The sequence below is a fragment of the Bombus pascuorum genome, chromosome 6 (genome assembly GCF_905332965.1).
Source record: "Bombus pascuorum chromosome 6, iyBomPasc1.1, whole genome shotgun sequence".
Classification (NCBI taxonomy): Eukaryota; Metazoa; Arthropoda; class Insecta; order Hymenoptera; family Apidae; genus Bombus; species Bombus pascuorum.
Genome location: NC_083493.1, coordinates 8484393 through 8505606, shown reverse-complemented (window position 1 = coordinate 8505606; position 21214 = coordinate 8484393). Strand labels below are relative to the sequence as shown.

General features: G+C 38.9%; 1 protein-coding gene across 11 annotated transcripts in view; it reads right to left on the bottom strand.

The window, feature by feature from the left end:
* The window catches only part of LOC132907657 (uncharacterized), a 275382-nt gene that overhangs the window by 96650 nt on the left and 157518 nt on the right, over positions 1-21214 (bottom strand). For all 11 annotated transcript variants that reach the window (XM_060960955.1, XM_060960958.1, XM_060960947.1 and 8 more), the window contains exon 6: positions 3765-3877. In XM_060960955.1, coding sequence (XP_060816938.1) covers positions 3765-3877 — 113 coding nt within the window. The remainder of the gene's footprint in view (positions 1-3764; positions 3878-21214) is intronic.

Here is a 21214-nt window from a genome sequence, read left to right as displayed (position 1 = left end):
AAATCATAAATCAGACCTTTCGTACTTTCCTGTATGCTGATGATCCTATGTAGATCCAAGAAGCGTTTGTGATTATAACTAATCTTATCGGGAAAGATAAGAACAGAAATTATATATATATATATATGGTTTTAACGATATTTTTCTACGTGTAGAAGTTCGATGATTTGATATAGAAACGCAGATATCACAGGATGCAGAGGCCGCTGCTTTTTGTTTATTGCGGAGGGTTAAGCGCTACATTAAACAGCTGCAGCGTCGAGATAAGGCAACGTTCTAAACAAAATTGTCGTAACGACCAATTTCGTTATTATACTGCCTCTGCGAATACGAAGCAGAACGGCTGTGAAATTTACATTAATGCGTAGAATGTTGCACCAGGAAACATTATCCAATTAGAGTCATTCGCGCAGCAGTGCATTCCCAAAATATCCAGCTACCTGCCAATTTGGAACGTGCAATTTCGTCGCATCGATAGCCAAACACCGGGCCAAATATTAATAGAAGCGTTTCTCTATGTTTCCCATGATTTCCTTTCGACGATTTAAAAATACCAATGCGCTGCCTTATTTAGAAATTCACTTTGACGTTCGCATTTTATATTTATCCTGCTTTTCCAAATTCCAAATTCCAAATTGAACAAATAAAAATACTTATTTGATCATTCTATTCTTGTACATCAAACTTCATAAAATTATAGTATTTAACTGAAGCAAAAAATAGCGACGAAAATAATACTAACCAATTCTTCAAATTTCCTCTTCTATAAATATAATGTTAAAAAACAGAATTTAATAATTTAGATTCTATCTAACGTCGCAATTGAACATTCTCTCTTCATGGATCTCCATTACATCGCAATAAACGTGGCTGAACTTCCACTCTGGAATTCTTTATCGACCAAGATTCGAACAGTTACGAACACGATATATAATTTAGGTCATAACATCGTGATACTACTCTTTAGAATGGCAAATTAGAGAAGTTTCTATGGAGATCGGTGGTCGAGAGCTCGTGTCGTTAACGCTTTACCTCGGTCAGTCTAAATTCTCCACGGATCCTAAACTGCCCTTATTCGGTTAAGCCCGGACGATCTCGCACTTAAGCTCGCATAATTTTCGTTCTAACTAGGCAGAAATTACGCCTCTTCTCTGTTTGCGTAAGGAAATTCATGCATCCACCGACTGCTATCGCTTTCATCCCTCGTCCCATCCTTTCCGGCAATCTTCTATTTCTCTCTTTCGAAAGTCCATGGCCATGGCCGTTTTTAGTTCCCCATCGGTTCAGAATTAACGTCGAGTGCAAAGATTCCACGGACACCAAGGGTCCTCGAAAGTCGAGCGTTTCTCACATTTTCTTCCAGGATTTCACTCGGGAAAAGAATACTCTTACCAAGACGCCCCTGTCACGAGAACCTTTCCCCTTTTTCTTTCGTCTCGTTCTTGTTCCTCTTTGCCGTGAATCTTGCGCGGACAAGATGGAAGATAGTGTATACTCTTAGAGTGATCCGTTGCGACGTTCGAATTCTGAAATTGGATTCTCTTTTTTCTTTAATCTTTTCTTGCGAATCAGAAGTTCTTTCGATCTTTTCTATTTCCATTTCTTCCTCTTTGATTTCCTAGCGTAGAAATGAGAATTATTTTCTAGCCTGGAATTTTGTTGGAGTATCGATAGTGAGTAAAGAACGATTTGACGAATTATATATGGAGATTCGGCATGCATCGACTCGTTTGAGCCGATAACCCTTTATTTAAGTGCGGGTACATTTTTACAAATGGTTTGCTTCAAAGGCAAAAAAGATGACGAGTCTAAATGCACTACAATTTGCGATACGAAACATGTTGCTCGTTAACATCAGCCGTGTTTCACTAGATTTTCATTTCGTCGTCTATTGATGACAACTATAGTATAAAGTCAGGCTACTCAACTACCTATTGTAACTACTCATTTTATTATTGAGAATATTAGTAGGAATAAGAACTGGGTGCTATTATTATATCGTAGGTAGCCGAGTTTTGGATGCCAGAAATACGTGAAAGAATCTAGCGTTGAGATTAGGGCGTGAAAGAACATTACTTGGTCATCCAAGATTTTGGCTGAACGTGACTGAATGTGTCCTAGAAATACCTGTATATTTCGCTTGAAATGATTGACAGAAAGAACGCCTGGGTGGTAGAAAAATATGTCCACTGTCCTGTGTTGTATCGTGTTCGTATATCTTTAAATTATACAGAGTCTCGCCGAGCAACACGTAAAAGCGTACACAAGGTGATTCCTTGCGAAAAAGTAAGTGAAAAATATAAAATAAATAATAAAATTCTGTCATTCGATTTTCAAGAAAATTGAGTTTGAAAATTTACTAAATATAGTCGAACATGAATAATTCCGGACTAGACAGTACTAAATCGTTCTATATGTAAAAATAAATCGAAAATGTCGAATAAAATTCTTTTGCAAGACGCCTTTGATTCCAAAAAAGGCAAATTTGAAAATTTATCATACGCATGCGCTAGACTGATTCTTAATTAAAGATGTTTCAGTTATATTTCCTTCGAAATGAAACCCTAAAAGGAAACATTTTATTTCACATTTTTTACTTAGTTTCGCATCTAGGAAGACATCCTATTGATTGTGTTTTGTATCCAGTTGGTAATTAGCCGCATTCAAGTATTAATTTTCAAATCCGATTTTCTCGAAAATTAAACCGAAAACGAAAATATCTGGCCTTATATTATTTTCTTATTTTTCCACAAGGAGAATTTACGAAATTGTTAGATCTGGTCATAAAAAATTCCAATGTTATTTAATAACATTTTTATTACTTTACTTTGCGTTTGTGAAGTAGAACTTATCTGGAATTGAACATTGCTCCACTAATCTGGTATCCCGAGGCTGATCCGTTAATTTCGAAACGGTGAATTGGTTTGTGCGCCGGGGTACCGGCTTGAAAATCGATGTAGCGCGTTTGAACCGCAGGTGTCTGCCTATTACAGACGAAAATGAACTCGCTAATGATACAATCGCATAATATCCTACAACTAGATAAAGTTATCGGTAACAAACGCGGAAACCGATCTAGATCAATGTTTGATCTGCGAGGCAGGACAGTTTAACGTATTCGTTCGATCTCGTCGTTGCTCGACATCCCTCCAAGAGGTGAATTTACCTGGCGCTGTTAATTTCCACGTGTTGTTTGATTGCTCTAGCTACCCTAATTGACTTATGATTTCGCAGTGCGAGTTTACATTGCTTATTGAAGCACGAAACGTGACGTACAAAGCATTTTCGACGGAAGAGATTACAGTTTTTGGTTGCAGTTTCGATTGGTATTCAAAATTGGCACTAACATAAGTTTTACACAAACCTTCGTTTCAATTTCCGCGGATTTTTTTTACAAGAAACGTCTTTTTCTTGTATCTTGAGAAAATTAGATCGAGTTTTATTGTTGCAGATTTTTAAGTGTTCCTGAGTAAACCAGTAAAATAAGAGCTTGCGCTTTATCACCTACCCTTGAGGTCTGTCGAGATTCGAAAGAAACAACCCACAAGAAGAGGTCTCGGAGTGTTCTTTCTAAATATTATTTCATAACTTAGCTACATTTATCCTTCCTTCTATTAAATAATAATATTTTATATCTTGAATTTATTTTTTATAATTTAAATTTTCTGAATGTCATTAAACAGATTTTGTATGTGACTGGACAATAAAATAAAACGGTGATAAAATGAAACAGGTTGCTGCAATGGGAAGAAAGACTCACTCACCGGTGTTGTTCTTCGGATCTCCGCCTTTTACTGGCCAACCAACGGATACGCTCGCTTTGGACGAGAAACTGAAATACGCCAGGAATTGGGATCTCGTGGTGCTTTCGTTTATTCTGAAACAAACGTAAATACTTAGCCTGCTTGGTTCACGTGTGCAAGATACACGGAATTTTGCGCGTTGAAACAACAAAAGAAACTCGTTATAAATATCATGAACCGAGTTATTGCGTGATCCATACTAGCCCACGATATTTACGGTTGATTTTCATGGCGTGGCACACGCTAGGGAAATTTACGTATTCTTCGTAAATGATGCAGGCGACTGCCCAGGCGAAGGAACCGCCCAATTTTTTATCAATTCGCGTGCGCTGCTTATGAACGACCTGTACGTTTGTCTTAAAATTTGAATTTTTCTAGGAACCGAAAGATAATGTATGGAATAAAAAATTAATGAGAACGAAAAACGTATGATACAAAGGAAGCAAAACATAGAAACATCTGTACAAAAATTAAAAAAAGAATTCAGATTCAATCAAATACGAATTTTACTGTTTAGTTGATAAACCGCCTGACCAGAGTTTCCACTAAGCTCATACTACTGCAAAACCGCACTAGCTACACGATAGATTCGTTTTATCGACAAATCTTTTTAACAAGATCTACAGTTTCTGGCAGTTTTTTTTTATGAAACCGTTTCGTAATTAAACCATTATTATTAAGTTATCATTTATATAAACTAGAAACAATTTTTTCAATTAATCGTAAGTAACAACATTCGTATGCAACACTTTGTACGTCAAGAAGATATTATCGAACTAGAAACGAACCTATATTGCATTGTAACAGAAATGGATTTATTCTCCTCATGAAACGAGATCAGACGGGCCAGACGGAAACGGTGCACGTCTTGAAGACGAAAACGTGCCTCGAAACTAACGGACTGTATCGCCGTGTTATTACGCAGAAACAGTCAGTGGCACGATGAAAAATACGATCGAACTGTTTCAACGTCCCTGGAAAACTTTTTGACGAAGCATGTTCACGCGACGATCGAGAATGACGGCAGGAACATGGTCGAACATGTATCTCGCAATCGAAGGAATCGTGTTTTCGGAAAAAGATCGACGAGGTCAAGCCGACGAAGTTTCTTCGAGATTAGTCCAGCATCGATCCGAGATCGGACTGATCGTTTGCCGTGTTGGAGAGCTGTTTAGAAAGCAAGCACGTCCGAGTCCTTCGTCGAATGGACGAGAATCGATATCTGAACCTCTTTTCGAGAAAGAAGAACTTCTTCCATCAACAGGACCTATGTTCCACGTAAAAACTTATCGCTCGTTGAGCGTCTTCGCGCTCCTGACGTTCTTCACTCTTTTTCTTTTAATTAAACCGATATGTCATTTGGCTTTTTTCTTCTGAACACGTCCGAATGGTTTGGACGAAGTTATTTTTAACATTTTATTCTATGTCTATTGGAAATTCAAGCATTATATTTATTACATATTGTTAGAAATGGAAGATATAGCTAGTGGAATACACATAACTTTTATTTAAATCGATCTAATTTTTTATAGAGATTGAGCTAAGTTTGATAGAAGATTCGCGCAGTTCTGTTTGAAGCGCAAATTTGTTCATTTAGAACCTATGAAGTTTCATAATTATTTTACTTGCCTATAATGAATTTTTCAATTATCATCACATTTCCATGCATCATTATAAGAGAAGGTAGAAATATAAGTCTAAAAACGAATGGATTTCATATTATACGGAAATTGCAATGATATTCCTACAGAAAATTGTACTCTATCATTAGCGAATACGTATTATTTTAATGAGCTCTTTAAAATAAAATAATACTATCTCCAAAATATATATCGTACATATTATACGTGTACAAATTTTGAAATGATACAACTGTATGTAAATATAACATATTCGTAACAGAGTATGATAAACTTGAAATTCACGTTTATCAGCAATTTAATGGGCATGAAACCATGTAGAGTGCAGTACGAAACGTTAAAACGGAGGAGAACAAGATATTGGCGACAGAAGGTTTCCAGGAGAAGATATCGACGACACTGAAACGCGAGGCACGACTCTGATGACTCCTGTGCCTTGAGACTCGACACCGACGACTCTAGGGATTTAGCGCCAGAAACTGGTTATCTCGGAGCGTGAAATGCGATAGGAACTATCCTCGGGTCGGTGAAACCGAAGTTGGACTTACTCTTGGACTGTTGGATCGACTACTGATAACACGCGTAGTCATTGAGTTTGACGATAATAACTCTTCGAATTACGTGTACCGTTAATGACGATACCAGAGACGTCAATCGTCCACGATTGCTGATTATACTCTAATGACGATTTCCATCTTGGTTCCACCTATATCGATGACTCGTAACCTACTTCGGTTGACATTAATGATGTGGTGCTTAGAAGCACGAAGTATTTAAGAAACGTATGCCTTGAACATGTATTTGTAAAAATTTTTATTGTGATGCAAGAGATGTTAAATTTCTTTATTCTACGTATTTATGTGAAGAATACAAAATGTTTATTAAAATAGAAATCTCCGCAGATAGTGTTAAGACGATAAGAAAAACCCGAATATAAAATGAAGCTGTATATGAAGTTATTTGTGAGACTGTATTTGAAACTGTAAAACTATCCTGGAATGTGGGGTAAATCGGTGATTTTCATACTGAAGCGGTTACTGCGTTTGTCCGGATTCTCCGGGCAGCAAGCAGTGCAATAAAAGTGCAGGTCACCGAGAGAGAAGTTTCTGCACCTGCGCATCAAAGTGCGTGGGTGTACATAATATCGGTGAAATTACAGCAAAAAGACAGAAAAGTAAAGGATCTGTTCATGAATTGAGAAAGATCTTCTGATAAGAAGACTATTAAAAATAACGCAACATGTGTCCCCGAATTTGCAGATAGAAAGAACGTCTTTTATTCAATTTCCTCTACAAAAGATTTGATCAATTTTTAATGTAGTTTTCATGAACTCTAGTTATAAATCAAAGAAGATCTTCTGATAAGGAATTTGTTAACAACAATGGAGCACTCAACGCAGAATCTCAGAACCAAACAATCGTGAAAATATCCCTCTATCCAGAATATTTTAACGTCTAATACATATCCGTATTTCGTTTAAATCCTTTCCCTTAATTTCATCCGGCGAAAGATTGCACCGATCCTTTCGTATAAACTCGATACTCGCTACAAATTGTATTCGTTTAAGTTTCTCGTTAGCCGTGACCTCGCTGAAACCTACAGCCAATTTAGCAATAAGGAATCGACCATGGGAACAAAGTTGCAGAGGGTACGATTCGGAACGCAGCCAGGTAGAGACGAGACAACGAGCGTTACCGAGATTCCGTGGACGGGTTCCTGGCGTACCGTCTTCGGTGCTTCTCTAATTGAATTACTTAGTTAGGTCAGGTTAGCTCTACTTGGGTTAGCGTCACAGCAGCCGGGACCAGAGGTTACTCAAGGCACTCGTAACTTCTAATTCTATTTGCTTACAATAAATCCTCCTTCATTTGGCTCTTCGTCAACCGTGCGATTTGATTACTTGCCAATACGATTGCACCTCCTCTTCAACGATGGTCGTCTCGAAAGTTATCACGTTTCTTAAACGGATCTGCTTTGGTTATGCTCGTGGCAAACTACGTTTGATTTATGGAACACTTCGATCGGGAACAATATGTCGTTTCTAAACGTTGTATGAAACGCTGCACGGATCGACAGATACCTTCTTTATGATTTATGAGCATTTCGTTGAAAACTCGTTCAACTTCTACATCGGCAGCCTTCTCTCGTTTCCCGTCGACCCTTTCTTCTCTCCTACAGACCTTGAAACTTTTCATCGATCCATCTATCGGAATCGGAAAACCGACGCTATTTATGATGGAAGCCCTCGTTTCACGACCTCCGTAGGCCACAAAAGATTTCGACAAGAGAAAGAAAGAGATGGCGAAAAGAGTGGAATCGATCGACACGTGTGCACGAAAATCTGTCGAAGCTGTCGCGGCAATAGGAAGCTGAAGTCTCTCTTGTTAACATCAAAAGGGCTGACAAAGGGGCGGACTCGGCCTCTCAACTTCGCGCTTCTAGACGGTGAATAACCTTTTCTTCGACCAGCAGGAGGGAGGAAACGACGCTACGTCAAACGATTCTTCCCTCTTTTTCGTTCTGTTATTCTTTTTCAAACTGGGAACGCGAGACTAATCTTCCAGTTGGCATTTTATAAATTGCCATTTGTACGACTGAAATTAGAGACAAACGAAATCGCTATCGAGGCTGTATTATTGTTACGATTGTTTCATTGTTATTATAAATGTAGTTTTTATTATTTTCTTTAACATGTTACGACTCAAAATCTGTTTGCAATTCAATATTTCCGCAATACGAGGATTTACAGATTCTTGACGTCGAATCGATTCGCGTGCTATGTCTGAGAGAAAATTAAGAACAGCTTGACCCATGGGGTAAAGCTCTACGGACGTTCGTTACTGTAATGAACTTCTTCCCACGGACGAAAGTATTGGAATTCCAATCACGTTTGTACCTCTCCGAAAATCAGCTTCTCGTGGAACATACCTTCTTACTCTTCGCGCCGGTCTCTACCTTTTCGTTTACGATTAAAGAGCCTCTTATCAGAATCACGTACCTCCATGCAGAGTTAACTTAGGAATGATGTTTATATTTTTCAGATAAGAGAGGTCTACACGAGCTCGAGGATGAATTTGGGGTGAAATTTCAGATTGAATATTTATATGATAAATTCAAGCTAGATATAATGGTATGGAAAAGTTAAATATACAAAAATTTCGTCATATTATAGAAATTATCAACACTTTGACGGCTGCCGTCACGTTTACGTGATGTATGTCCTTGAAAATATGGTGGCCATCCATTTTTCAGTGGACCCCAAAGAGGAAGGAGGTAGTTGAACTCAGGCTATCAGTCATATTCGACATAATTATTTCAGTACCGTTTTTAAATTTCTTATTTGTATGCAACTCATTTTATATTTTATCATTATTATGTCTGCCGTATGTATTATACTGTTTTGTTAATTACGTGTTAATCAGTTATTGCGTTTTCTGCATTACCATTATCCTTTGTTAAAATTATTGGACTTAACACAGAGGTGTCATTACTTCACAAATGATATCACGATACGACAATGAAGAAGGATATTGAAGATATAGAATATAAAAGTAAAATATATAAAATTATCAAAGTTTCGATAATATCTCATATTCGACTTATCCTAATTAAAAAGAATAAATATACGAGTAATTAAGTAAACTTTCAACCTTAATGCAACAGAACAAATCATCCTTTAAATTATTATTCCCACATGCAATATTTCGTTTTTCCAATTTCCTGGAAACTGAATTGACCTAAGCTGCTAGTTTTCTTCCTTCAATGAAAACGAACAGAGAAGATGGTCACGACTTCGTTAGAGGGTGACTTTCTATGCAAATCGTTCGAGATACAGGTGAACGCGAAAGGGAAGGTGGTGTGGGCGAGACCGGAAGAAAAAGTTGACTGTTTGCGGGCGAGAGAGCGTTATCTCGGCTATATTCGAATCTCTTAATTGCGTTATTTGCATGGAGACGAGGCCTGCACGCGAATCGAGTCCCAGTGAATATCAACGAGCGGATTTCTTGCAAAATTTCGCGCAGATTAAACGGACGACGATGGCAAAAAAGGATGGGGGGACAAGCGGCGTTAAGCTGCCCCACAGTAAACCCCCTCCTCCCACTTCTATCTGTTTCTTTCCGTGGCGAACATGCATTATTTATGCGGCAAGCTTAGAGAAAGCGAGCTTTATAAATTTCGGAGGGGAATCCCCGTTAATGTCGAAAGCCTGCTCGATACGCAGAGTATTTCATCGTCATTCCTGGCTCTTCCCAGCCAAATGCATTGACAATTTAATTGAGAAATTCGCTGGTATAATGAATTTCGTGCGACCCTCTCGCGGAATATGAAAGAATATACGCGAATGGAAGATTTAGGTCTTTTTTTAAAATATTGCTATTTTATTTGTAAAATGTCGAGTAAATGTAATATTAGAGATTGAAATGGATAAAAATAAATGAATCAGTGTTAGACATGGAATAATTGAGAGGAAATATCTTTGTTTTATTAAACGGATGGATTGATATTGAACTGGGTTACAATGGACATTTAAAATGGATATATTAACTTGATTAGTTTTCATTAAAATGCCAGCATGGTTCAACGAGCATGTTGAATCCGAATATTGTTAACCTTCGATTAAACACTAGATTTCCTTGCAATCCGTCAAATTATTAAAACGTCAAATTATTAAACAATTCATATAACAATTACTCTGATGGTTTGAGTAGAAATTGACACGATCCATAACCGAAGGAAAAAGCATTAAAACCGTAGATCCATTTTAATTTATAGTACATCCATTTCGAGAATAATCGAAAATAATTGAGAATACAAGTGCGTGTATTTAATTGAAAAATCCTCTCGGGCTTTTTTATGTTCCTGTATCAACGAGGATTCCATCGTTTCTTGAGAAAACAAGAAACAGTGTTCATGGTGTTTCCCCTCCAGGAAAAGGGATAAGTTCGGTACGTTAAGATTTCGACAAATCTGAGAGCACACGGCTAGAAACAAGAATATCGAGCTCAGACGTGCATAAAGGGCGCGTTCAAGGGTGAAATCTGTTTCCTTTTGGGATACACCATTTTCTGGGATTACAAAATACTTCGACAGCCGACTGCCACGGCGAAAAAGTAAAAGCCTGTGATCGAAAGGTAGTTCGGATGTAAGGGAAATAAAGGGCGCGATGGTGCGCGAAGAAAGCGCCACGGGAAAGTACCACGACGTTGGCGGTACATCGACGAAGAGGGGTTGAACGCGCAAACAGGGACGGGAAGAGGGATAAAGTGAGGGAAGAAGCTCTGTCAATTTCTTCGCCCGTTCTCCAAATGTTTCGTCCTACCTCCACCGAGGCGTGAATCCATATTTCCTGGACGAATATATCGAACATACGTAAGTAAACAAATCTTTCGCGAGGCATTACGATCGCTGCCGAAGCAATACGTCCCATGGAAATTGCATTTTTATTGACATCTCCTAGAGCGTAGGAATGACAGAAAAAAACATATATAGTTATACTATATCGCAGAAGTCATCAGGGTCGCGTGTTTGTTGAGTCGAGTGCATTCAGCTTGATCGTGAATACAATCATTGCCTTCCGCGTTCTGATTTTTCCAGAAATTTGATCGTCCCTGTTCCATCGAATTTCTTCTTTTTTCTTTTTCTTTTTTAAAGAGCTTTTTATTAAAGCATTTTGATGCAGAAAATTACAAGAGTGAAATCATGCGGAGAGCTAGAGGAGTCGGCAATCGTGCAGAACAATGGCATACCATGGTGAAAAAAACTGAACGTGTAGTGAGAATCGAAGGGGAGAAATTGAGAGAAGGGGTTAAAATATGTGCGTCTTCGTTCGCCGACCGTAAATCCGTATCTCGGGAATCTTCAACGTGCATACATAACGCTTCACAGCCAATAAACCGGAAGCGGTGGCTGGAAGGAGATTTGTAGGATTCTCCAGAAATAAAGTTTTTCGACGAACTCGCGTACATGTAGATAAATCGCGTGTTGCCTTCTGTATTGAACAGAAGTGGGCCTACGCTTTTTATTTTAGTATCTGCGGTTAAGTTTTTCATAAAAGAGTAGCACGTGATTTTGTAGTGGATTCTATGATGCAAACTTAACGTTCTTATAATATAAAATTACACATGCTTAAAATTTAGAATTATATTCTTTACACCTTCCTATATCTGCTGAATTCCAATATTCATTACTATTTGTAAGAATCTCATATCGTGTGAACATTTGTAGCAACTATATAAATGCATAACATAAATTTTATTAAAATGTACGAATTATTGGCAAAGTAATAATTAAGCACGATATTTATCATTACTAATAATATATTGAAATTAAATTAACATTCGTTAATATTACCAATAATTTTAAACATTACCTACTGCTTAAATTAATGAATCACGTATGAGCGTTCTGGATAATCAAAATCTCTAATGTCTCCCTTGAAGAGCAGGGAGACTTGATATAAGAAAAAAAAGGTAATGTCTTCGTAAAATTTATATCATTGGCGGATCACAGGTTGGACAGACAGGTTCCTAATCTCGGCTAGGTCAAAGTCTTCGAGAACGACTGCGGATTTAAAGACGTTCCCGGCTGCGGAATCCGATTTGTAATGACAAGGGATCGCGACGTTAAATTGAAGAACGAGGACCGGGAGACACGACGGATTCGACGGTTGGGTCGTGTCGAACATGGAAAATAACTTGTCCGACCCTGACGAGGACTTCACGCGGATATGGGTGGGACAGCTATTATTTGTCGTATCGATGGAAGAAATCTTCGATGGAGGAGAAGCATTCGCTGTGTGTTCGGATCCTAGTAGGTCCGATCCCGAGATCTTCAACAACTCGAGCGTCGAATGAACATTGGAATCTTCGTCGAACTGATTTCATGTCCACAGAAGTGGTTTGTCGATTATTTACCGAGGAACAAAGAGACCGAACCGATTGACGACTGTTGGAACTTTTTGCTCGCAACAGAGTCACAGAGGAAATTCGTAATTTCGGGGACCATGTGCAAGCGAATAAAGACAATGATCGTGATTGAAGAAGAGGATGAAATGGTCCCTTCGAGCGCTTGTGTTTCGAACAACTTGACAAAAGTTTAGCTTCTGGACGTTTATACGGTGGTTATGATGGATCGTGCGAAAGAATAACACATGGTGACTTGGTTTGTACATGATATCGACTTTCTATTAATATTATAAAATATTATAAAAAGAATTATTTCGCTAGTCCGATAAATCTAATTTCTATAAATATTATACTAGAGGCGTGAAAATCAATATTTTCATTTAACGCGAACGACAGAAGGAACCGCACGGGCTGGTCGGGGGGGTGGGACTGGAGAGAGAGACAGAGAGAGAGAGAGAGAGAGTGCGCGCGAAAGAGAGAGAGAGAGAGAGAGAGAACGAAAAAAAGAAACATTTTCCTCGAGCGTTCCATTTCCATCGAGTGAACTTTTTCCCGTGGTGTCATTCGATTTTGATCGATCGTGGTCCCTCCTCGCTCGCGTCGTTTTTCCGTTCCTCCGATGGAAAATACGTTTCCGTTGACCCAGATCCGGCTGGGAAGAACAAAACGATGCGGGAAATGGAAAAACGCTGCGCGTCCACCCACCCGCGAACATCAATCAACGAAGAATAATTATTACGGGAAATGCGAGGCAACAACGAGTCTATTGGAGAAATTCCAGCTAAATACGTACAGTGAAAGACGAAAATCGATTGCAGGCGCGACGAGAAAGGGACTCGTTTGGAAAGTGTACGAAGCCTCTAATGAAACACGCGTTTCTGCCTCGCGATATATACGAAAATACGTGCGGTGGGGGTGGGGGGGGCTGTAGAAGGAAATATAGTTATCGTTGAAACAACATCGTCGTCGAATGTTTTACGAAACTGTGACTCCGACGTCGTCGTTTTCGCCGGTTTCATCGTGGCTGCTGTTTATTGTTCGACGGGAATCGACTCGATAAGTGGGCCACCCCCGACAACGAAAGCGCGAAACCGTTGACAGGGTGTCGATAACCCTCGAACTGGAGGAAATGGAAAGAGGAGGTGAATCAGGGCCGCGGCAATCGAACTCGTAGAATGCCGATAATATCTCTCCTTTGCGGGAATCGTGGCGCAGAAGGGTTGGGCCAACCAGCAGACAACCAAGTTCGAACCATTGCTGGATCTTCGCCGTCATAAGCAGTCCACGTACACTAGACGGCCGTCTTGTCCTTTCGATTCTCAAAACCGTCACGCGAGAAGCTGATATTAAAACTCTGACCGAGTAGTCGGTGCTCCGCCCGGAATTTCGTGAAACGAGAGGATTTTAATCGGCGAAACTCGGCGGTTCGTCTCGAGTCCAACCTCTACCGTCGAAAGGGGGAAGGGTTCTGTCGGAGTAAGAAGTTTTTCGACTTCGCGGGGGAATTCATTAAGCGCCATCGTCGTCATGCACAACCACAGAAATGGATTATGTCGCTTCATCGATACTGAGGATCTCGTCGAAGAATTTCTGGAGCGGAGGAAGTTTCGTGGAAAGGGTCGGAGATTGTCACGGTGGACTGAAAATTCGTGGGCGTTGGTTCGGATTCTTAGAATTCCATTTTAGAGAGAACTATGAAAAATATATCATATCTGCCAATATATATTTTGATAAGAAAAATAAGAAACACATGGAAAAAGATATATTATACATTGATCCATATCCAACATCCGTTCAGTGTGAAACTTGTCTGATTCGAAGGTTGAATCTACTTAAAGATCAATAACCAAGAACAATATAACTTCCTATCATTTTCTGACAGCCATTGAACAGTTCTATTTACGAAACAACGCAGACAAACCCAAAACTTTTCTCAGATATAGACTAGTTCATCTCGTCCACTTCATCTCGTTTCATCGCATCGTTAAGACATCGATCCCCTTCGAACGCAACGGCTTCATTCGCCGGGAAACGGGGCAACTTTGAGGTGTTTCCAATTTACGTCGGACGCGAAACTTTGATGAAGTTTCGGCCACTGATTCAAGCCCCATAACCGATGGACCAGATGGCTACATGTCGAATCAATTTCGACCGATCGCATGTTTGACGCAATTTGCGGGCGCACCTTCGCCGCTCAATGCGATTAATCATCCCCTACGAGTGATAATCGGTTGTGCACAATACCGTATTTTGGCAACCGCCTCCCTTCGTTCTTTCGATACGGTAAACCGATACAAACGACTTCTTTATTCCCATTCGCGAATTCAGTACGCAGACAATATATGATGTTCCATCGCTATACCGGGATCGTTTGAACGATCGAGTTTCATAATGGAGTTGGCTAATGATGCGAATTACTGCGTAGAATAGACGTATGGAGATATGTAATATTTACCCAAGTAGTGATTCATAGTGAACTGCGTTTGAAGCTATTAAACAATTTCGAGTTTACGAGGAAAAATGTTCTATTTTTTGAATATTCTCTTTGAACAATTAATTTCTTGAAATAAAGTACATAGAAAAATCTTAGAGAACATTATATCCACGATAAAATGATCAAGACTTCGCCTTTTCAGGTGTTTACGAATCTCAGAAACTTAAACAACACTTGTTTATAAGTTCTTTGTTTCTTCCCGTAAAATAAATACAGTTCTCCGTAATGAAAGAAGTAAAGGAACTGTTTAACATTACTTTATACAATCTCTTTGTGCTCTCTTACGAGAAGTACACTTCTAAACCCAATCTAATAGCGGTATTTACTTTCAAACTCCCCTTTAACGTTCTTAAAACAAGAACCATTCTCGGTTAATAACAATTCGATCAACATCTTCGACTATACTACCCGCCCTCCAAGAAGAGCAAACAAAAAAGAAGGAAAGTGAAAGAAATAGAAAAGAAGGAGAAGTGGAACGAAATCCCCGATAGTCCCGACAGAAAATTATTCCCAGCTAAGTTTCGTGATGTTCTCCTCACGAAATTCTCAAGAGCGACGCAACGTCCGCGTTGCATTAAAATGCATCCACGAATTATAAGCGTTCCGGGAGAGGAGCCACGATGGAAAATCCTGAAAATTAAGTAGCCCCGGAGCGGTACGTGTTCTTCCTTTCAAGAACGGCTTTTGATGCTCGACTCTCGAGGCTCGGCCCTGCTGACGGTTCAAGCGAAATTACCTTGGCGGTCGTCGTAAACAGGATACTTGAGAGGGTGCCGGATTATAATCCCAAAGGGGCCTCACTTTCGTGCGCGCCCACTCCCGCGGACCTTCCGCTTCAAGTTAAATGCGATTTGCCCGTTGCCCATCCCCGACGTGGATACGAAACGCATAAAAGTTCACGTGTTCTTCCTCGACGTACCTCGACCGCGTCGTTGGAAACGTGAGATTGCCAGGGCATCGCAACGCCCTGGAAATGTAGCACATACAATGTTCGAGCATACGGCCTGAGCTCCAGATTAAAAGGAGCACGAGCTCGTCGTGTGAAAGTAACTTCGCTGGCACGACAAATAACGTTTCGTACGGTTACCGTGTCACGGAGGAATGTTTTGTCCTTAGAGGATTAGAGTCCGACGTTGTATCCTCTTTTGTGTGTCAATGGCGGGAATATTAAATTTTGAAATATTATACGGTTACTGGAGAACTTTACTTCCGTAGTATCCAGTTTCATCCGTTATAATTGGAATTTTGCTTACTTACAGGAAACAGAAATTATAATTAGAAATAAAACAAAAGGGCTTCGTTTGAACATTTGGAATTATTAATTATAACAAGGAGATTAATTGATGATGATATAAGAGTATAACGTGTAGTGTTGTAATTAAAGGGAATGCAAGAGAAAAGAAGATCTGATACAATGCAATAGCACGATAATGTGTAAATGAAATGAAATTTCAAGATTTTATAAATTATGTAATTACCAAGTCTCGTAACGTTGTAAATAATTATTAATTCCGTAGCTTTAATATTGAAAATCTTAAGTCTCACAACTATTTACTTGTCATGCAATATACATAAAAGTTTCTTAACTCTGTGTTTAGTATCTAAATACTTCCACTTATTAAACCAGTAACTTTCAGTAACAGCTGATTCCAGGCTTAAATCAACTCTCGAAGACCATCAACAATGCAAATGATCGAATCATTTACAACTCGATGAAGTTTCAAACGCACTCTTTCGAGTTATCGATGACTAATGTCCCGTTATTGTTTGTTCCTCCTGTGTTTTCAATATCTGTGACGAGTCCTGGATCCCTCTGGAGAAAGGGACGAAAGTCGACGATGTAATATCGCGCTGTTTCCGCGAGCGCCGAGGGCAATCTTGAAATAATAGACGATGTCCCGATTCTTTCGTTGCTCCATCATTCACGGGAAACGTTCACGATACCCTGGTACCGGAAACGTCACTGCGATCTGTCCCGATTACAGCGAGGAAATGGGATCTCGCTACTCTTATCAGGCATCGATAAGCTCGTCGAAATATTTCAGCCTGATAAAACCGTTCACAGAAATTTCCTCAAACGTCGAAAAACCTGCTTCAAGAACGATAACTCACACAGGTCGTTTCAGTTCTTGTCTCGGTTATACGTTGTTAAAATATTCCATAGATAAGGCAGGAAAGATAATTTATGTAGATACAAGTCGTTTAAAGCTTTATTAGAAAGTTAAAAGAAAAATACGAAATGCACATTTTAAACATGAATCCTAAGAAGTAAATTTCGATTTCGCTTCTTTTTAATGAATCGATCATCGAATATTTTGCCACGTATACTAATATTTGTTTAATGTGCCTTCTTGTTCAAAGCCATATGCAAAGTAGTATCCTTTTCACATTTTTTATTTGTTAGAACTCATGTAATAATGCTTCAAACGACCGAAAGGTTGGCTGACAAAAAATTGTAACACCATGCATAACTTCCAATCGACCGATATGTAAGCGATTATATGAAATTTGGAGTCATCAAAAGACAAGAGTTAATTAGATCGAGATGGCCGTAGCGTTACGGAAATAGTCTGTTTCTGATGTTTTTATCGGGAAACGAGGCGGACGAAGGTCAGATATCCTTCTGTGTAGAGCAATGGACGTTCGCGGGTTAATTCTCCGCGACGTACGCTATCTAAAAACAGCATCCAATATAATCGGTAACGACCGTCGACGTCGGATATCCGTCGCGAGTTTGCCTGGTCGGGTCACGTAGTAGACACGATCTAAAAGCGGAACGATGTCTTTCATTCGGTACCAGCTGAGACAGCAGAAGTCATTCTTTATTCCAACACTAACATACAGATTTAGACGATAACCAACGTGAAATAACACGATTTATCTCGTTCAAAATGATTCTAAGCATAGTGTTCCACTTCATTCCTCTCCGATCCGTAAAAATATGAATTTATTTTCATGATTTTCTAGTATTTTTTTTTCTTCCTAGTTACATATATATAACGAAATTACGTACAAAATTAATTTGAACCAGGTGACCGTGATGAGGAAGAAAACCACCGTCGTCATTCTGCTCTCGTTCGGGCAGTGCACGTTAAAACACAACGTGCTATGAAAAGATGAGAGTTTTTCCGAGCGTAAAGTATAACCGCGTTGTTCAAGAGCTAGGGTTTTGCTAGAAGAACGAGAGCTTGCATTGGATTGGCGTGGCTGAGCGTTCTTTAGAGCAGTCATTGTGCCAGTGAAAAGCCGTAGGAACGAGGAGTACAGTGAAAGTATCCGATTGCGGGGAATTTAAAACGGCTCTGATTGTGCACCACCGTTGAATTTTACCTAGGTTTCGCCTAAAATTTTTCTCAGATTAACGAGAGTATTTCAAAATGCTATTCTTTTTTCTTTTCCAAATATCTTGGGTTTTGTGGTAAGGTAAAATCATTCTATTGAATCTATTGTCTTAGACTTCAACAAATATTCTGTTCGAGTATTTGACTATCTCTATTTTGAATACGATATTAATACTGTACTAGGTATAAAGTTCAAAACAGGGAAAATAAAAATCTTTTATATGAAAGCAATTTTAAAATTCAATATCTTATCAACTAATCATAGATTCTTCAACATTGTCTTCTTGTTTTATCGAACGATTCATTGAAAATATATTTATTACGAAACTCCTCTTTTAAAATAAAATATTGTTTTTCTTTGGATCAAATCTGCTGTTTCGTCATTTTGTATCCCTGATCTTTACCTATTTCTGTATTTCTTTAGAACGTTAACTTCGCTGTCACAACTAGCGTCGACACGGAGTCGCACAAAACGAGAACTGGCTGGCGGAAGTCAAAGCCAGGCGGAAAAATTAGAACGAAAATTCCAATCCCGCCTGGGCAAGCGCTACGTGATTGGCGTGACAATTTCGACGCTCGTATTCATGGTTAGCTAGCTGCGGTGTAACTGGTTCACACTGTTTCGATCGTTCGCAAAGTGGAAGTCGTTAGTTCGCAATCTACCCATGGGTTATTGTCGTTCATTCTGTTATTCCTCTGTTCGAACTGTGACGAAAAAGAGGAAAAAACGAATCGGATTCTGTTACCTATCTAACGCGATTAACACGTTTAGTTGGCTAAGTTTGAATTTAATCGCTTTCTAACGTTTCTAAACGATCCGCTAGAATCTGCACTAATTCTACGATTCTCGTGTTAGGATTTTCATATTGAAACCTCTCGTGAGAGAAGCCCTAGAGGAACCAAAGTTCTACGTAAATTCCTGCGTAATTTTATGTAAAATTCTACTTTGCGCTGTAGAGGGTGTTTTGCGGTTACGATCACGGAAACTTGACATAAAGATGATCGTGCGTTCTATAGCGGACATAAAAAAGGAAGAAAGAGGGAAGTACCAAGGTTATTTATCTGAAACCTTGGAATAGGACGGTGTTTGTGTAGAGGCTGGTTTAAGCGTTCGCAAGATACACGGAACTCGTGTAACCCTGGCGATCAGCAGACCAAAACGTTATCCAGGGTAGCCAGCAGCCGGTTGCGTCTTAGGAGAATAGCGCGGCTTTGCCTCAAGAGAATGGAAAACGGATTTCCGTGGTTTCGGGGACGTTCAACTTACTGGGAAGCTCCTCGGTGTCCCCGTTAACGAGAACAACAGTTCGCTACAATGACGACGATTAATGCTTTGAATCGGTGCCATTTCTCCTGTTGTCTTACCGACCACTTAATTGGATATCTCACCTTCAGGTTTAAATATCGAACAGGTACTTTTGTTTGTACTTCAATGTTTTGAATAATTATTCGAAATACAATAATTTTCATTGAACGCTATAATACTTTAGGAAATCGTATTTCGTGGAAATTTTAATTTCATGCTTAGGAATTTTTATGAATTGCGATGTTATTTTCAGCGAGAATTAAAGTATGTGCATATTCGATATTTCCTCGTAATTTTATACAACGCCCGGTTATTCCAGCAAGCGCGCGCGTAGAACGAGATTTTTTAATTTGTCGAATGCCACAGAGGTAGTCGCGACCCGCATAAACTCGGGCGAAACGTAAACGAAGCGGATTGAAGGGTCGTACACGGGAGTTGCACAGGTCAGAAGATCTTGAGGATACTTGACACAGGTGCGCCTATCCTTCAAGTAGCTTTCAAGAACGTTCTTCAGAGTTGCAACTACATATTTAGAAGATATCAGATAAATAAAAGGCAATTTAAAGATCACTTCATTTTATCAATTTGTTCCTTTCTTTCCTCGTTGCGAAACCTGTTACATCGCTAGATTCCTCTACCACTCGTGTTCATTATTTACGAAAGTATACAACTAGTTTAAAATGGTTATTTTACCGTGTTCATTATTCTAGTATTTCAAGTATTTAATCGATAATCTCGATATCGGTAATGGTCGATCAGAGATCTCTCATATTGATGTAATATTATTAATAAAACTTCACAGGTCGTCAGTTACAAGATATCAATAATAATAAAACCTCTATCGTAGGAATAACACTTTTAGCAATAAAACAAGCAAAGTTTTACAAGTAGCAATTCTGTTTAACATCGTTGAGATTGACTAATAGAGAAACGAGTAGATGAATTCGTAATAGAAAAATATATTAAAATCAGTATAAGTATAGGTGATACAGGTATAATGTATGCTTATCCAGATCCTCACTCTTACAATGTTACAATACAATAAAAGGAAAGTAGGGAGCACGTTCATATATTTATAGCGAAGGGCATTAACAAAAAGTTAACCTTGGTGTGTAGCTCTAGCTAAAGACTACAAGAAACAACAATAGAAATCTACTTATAGCTCTTTCATTTCTAAATCTTGTAATCCAAACTAAAATTTACATTCAAGAGCACAATAATATGGACCTCTCCTTATTTGGAATTTTTTCACTAAATTCTATTCTCTAACAGAAATCCCCAAGTCACGGATATACAAAAGAAAAGGTGTAAAGTTTTTCTTGAAGTAATTACTTCAACAAACATAAAACTATAGAATTGTGAAAGAAAAATCTACGATCTACAACTTGAAACTTATCCATTGTGCAAGAGAGCGCGACTCTTCTTTCCGACTATGCTTAAGCTTCGTTAGCCTTATCAGGAGCTTGTGCTATTGATGGTCAGGCACAATATTCATAATTATTTAAAACTAAACAACTAATATTCCATATTCAACTAACTCTTCCATAATTACTCCCATGCAACTCCCTTCTAACTAATTTTGATCAACAAATATCCACTGGAAACCTGAACTACCCTCAAGGGGAACCTATATAAACCAATATTCCCACTTTGAAACCGATCATTTCGATCTAGATGATCGAACAGATCGGGAAGCACTACTCATTAGTACTGGCAATCTAGTCA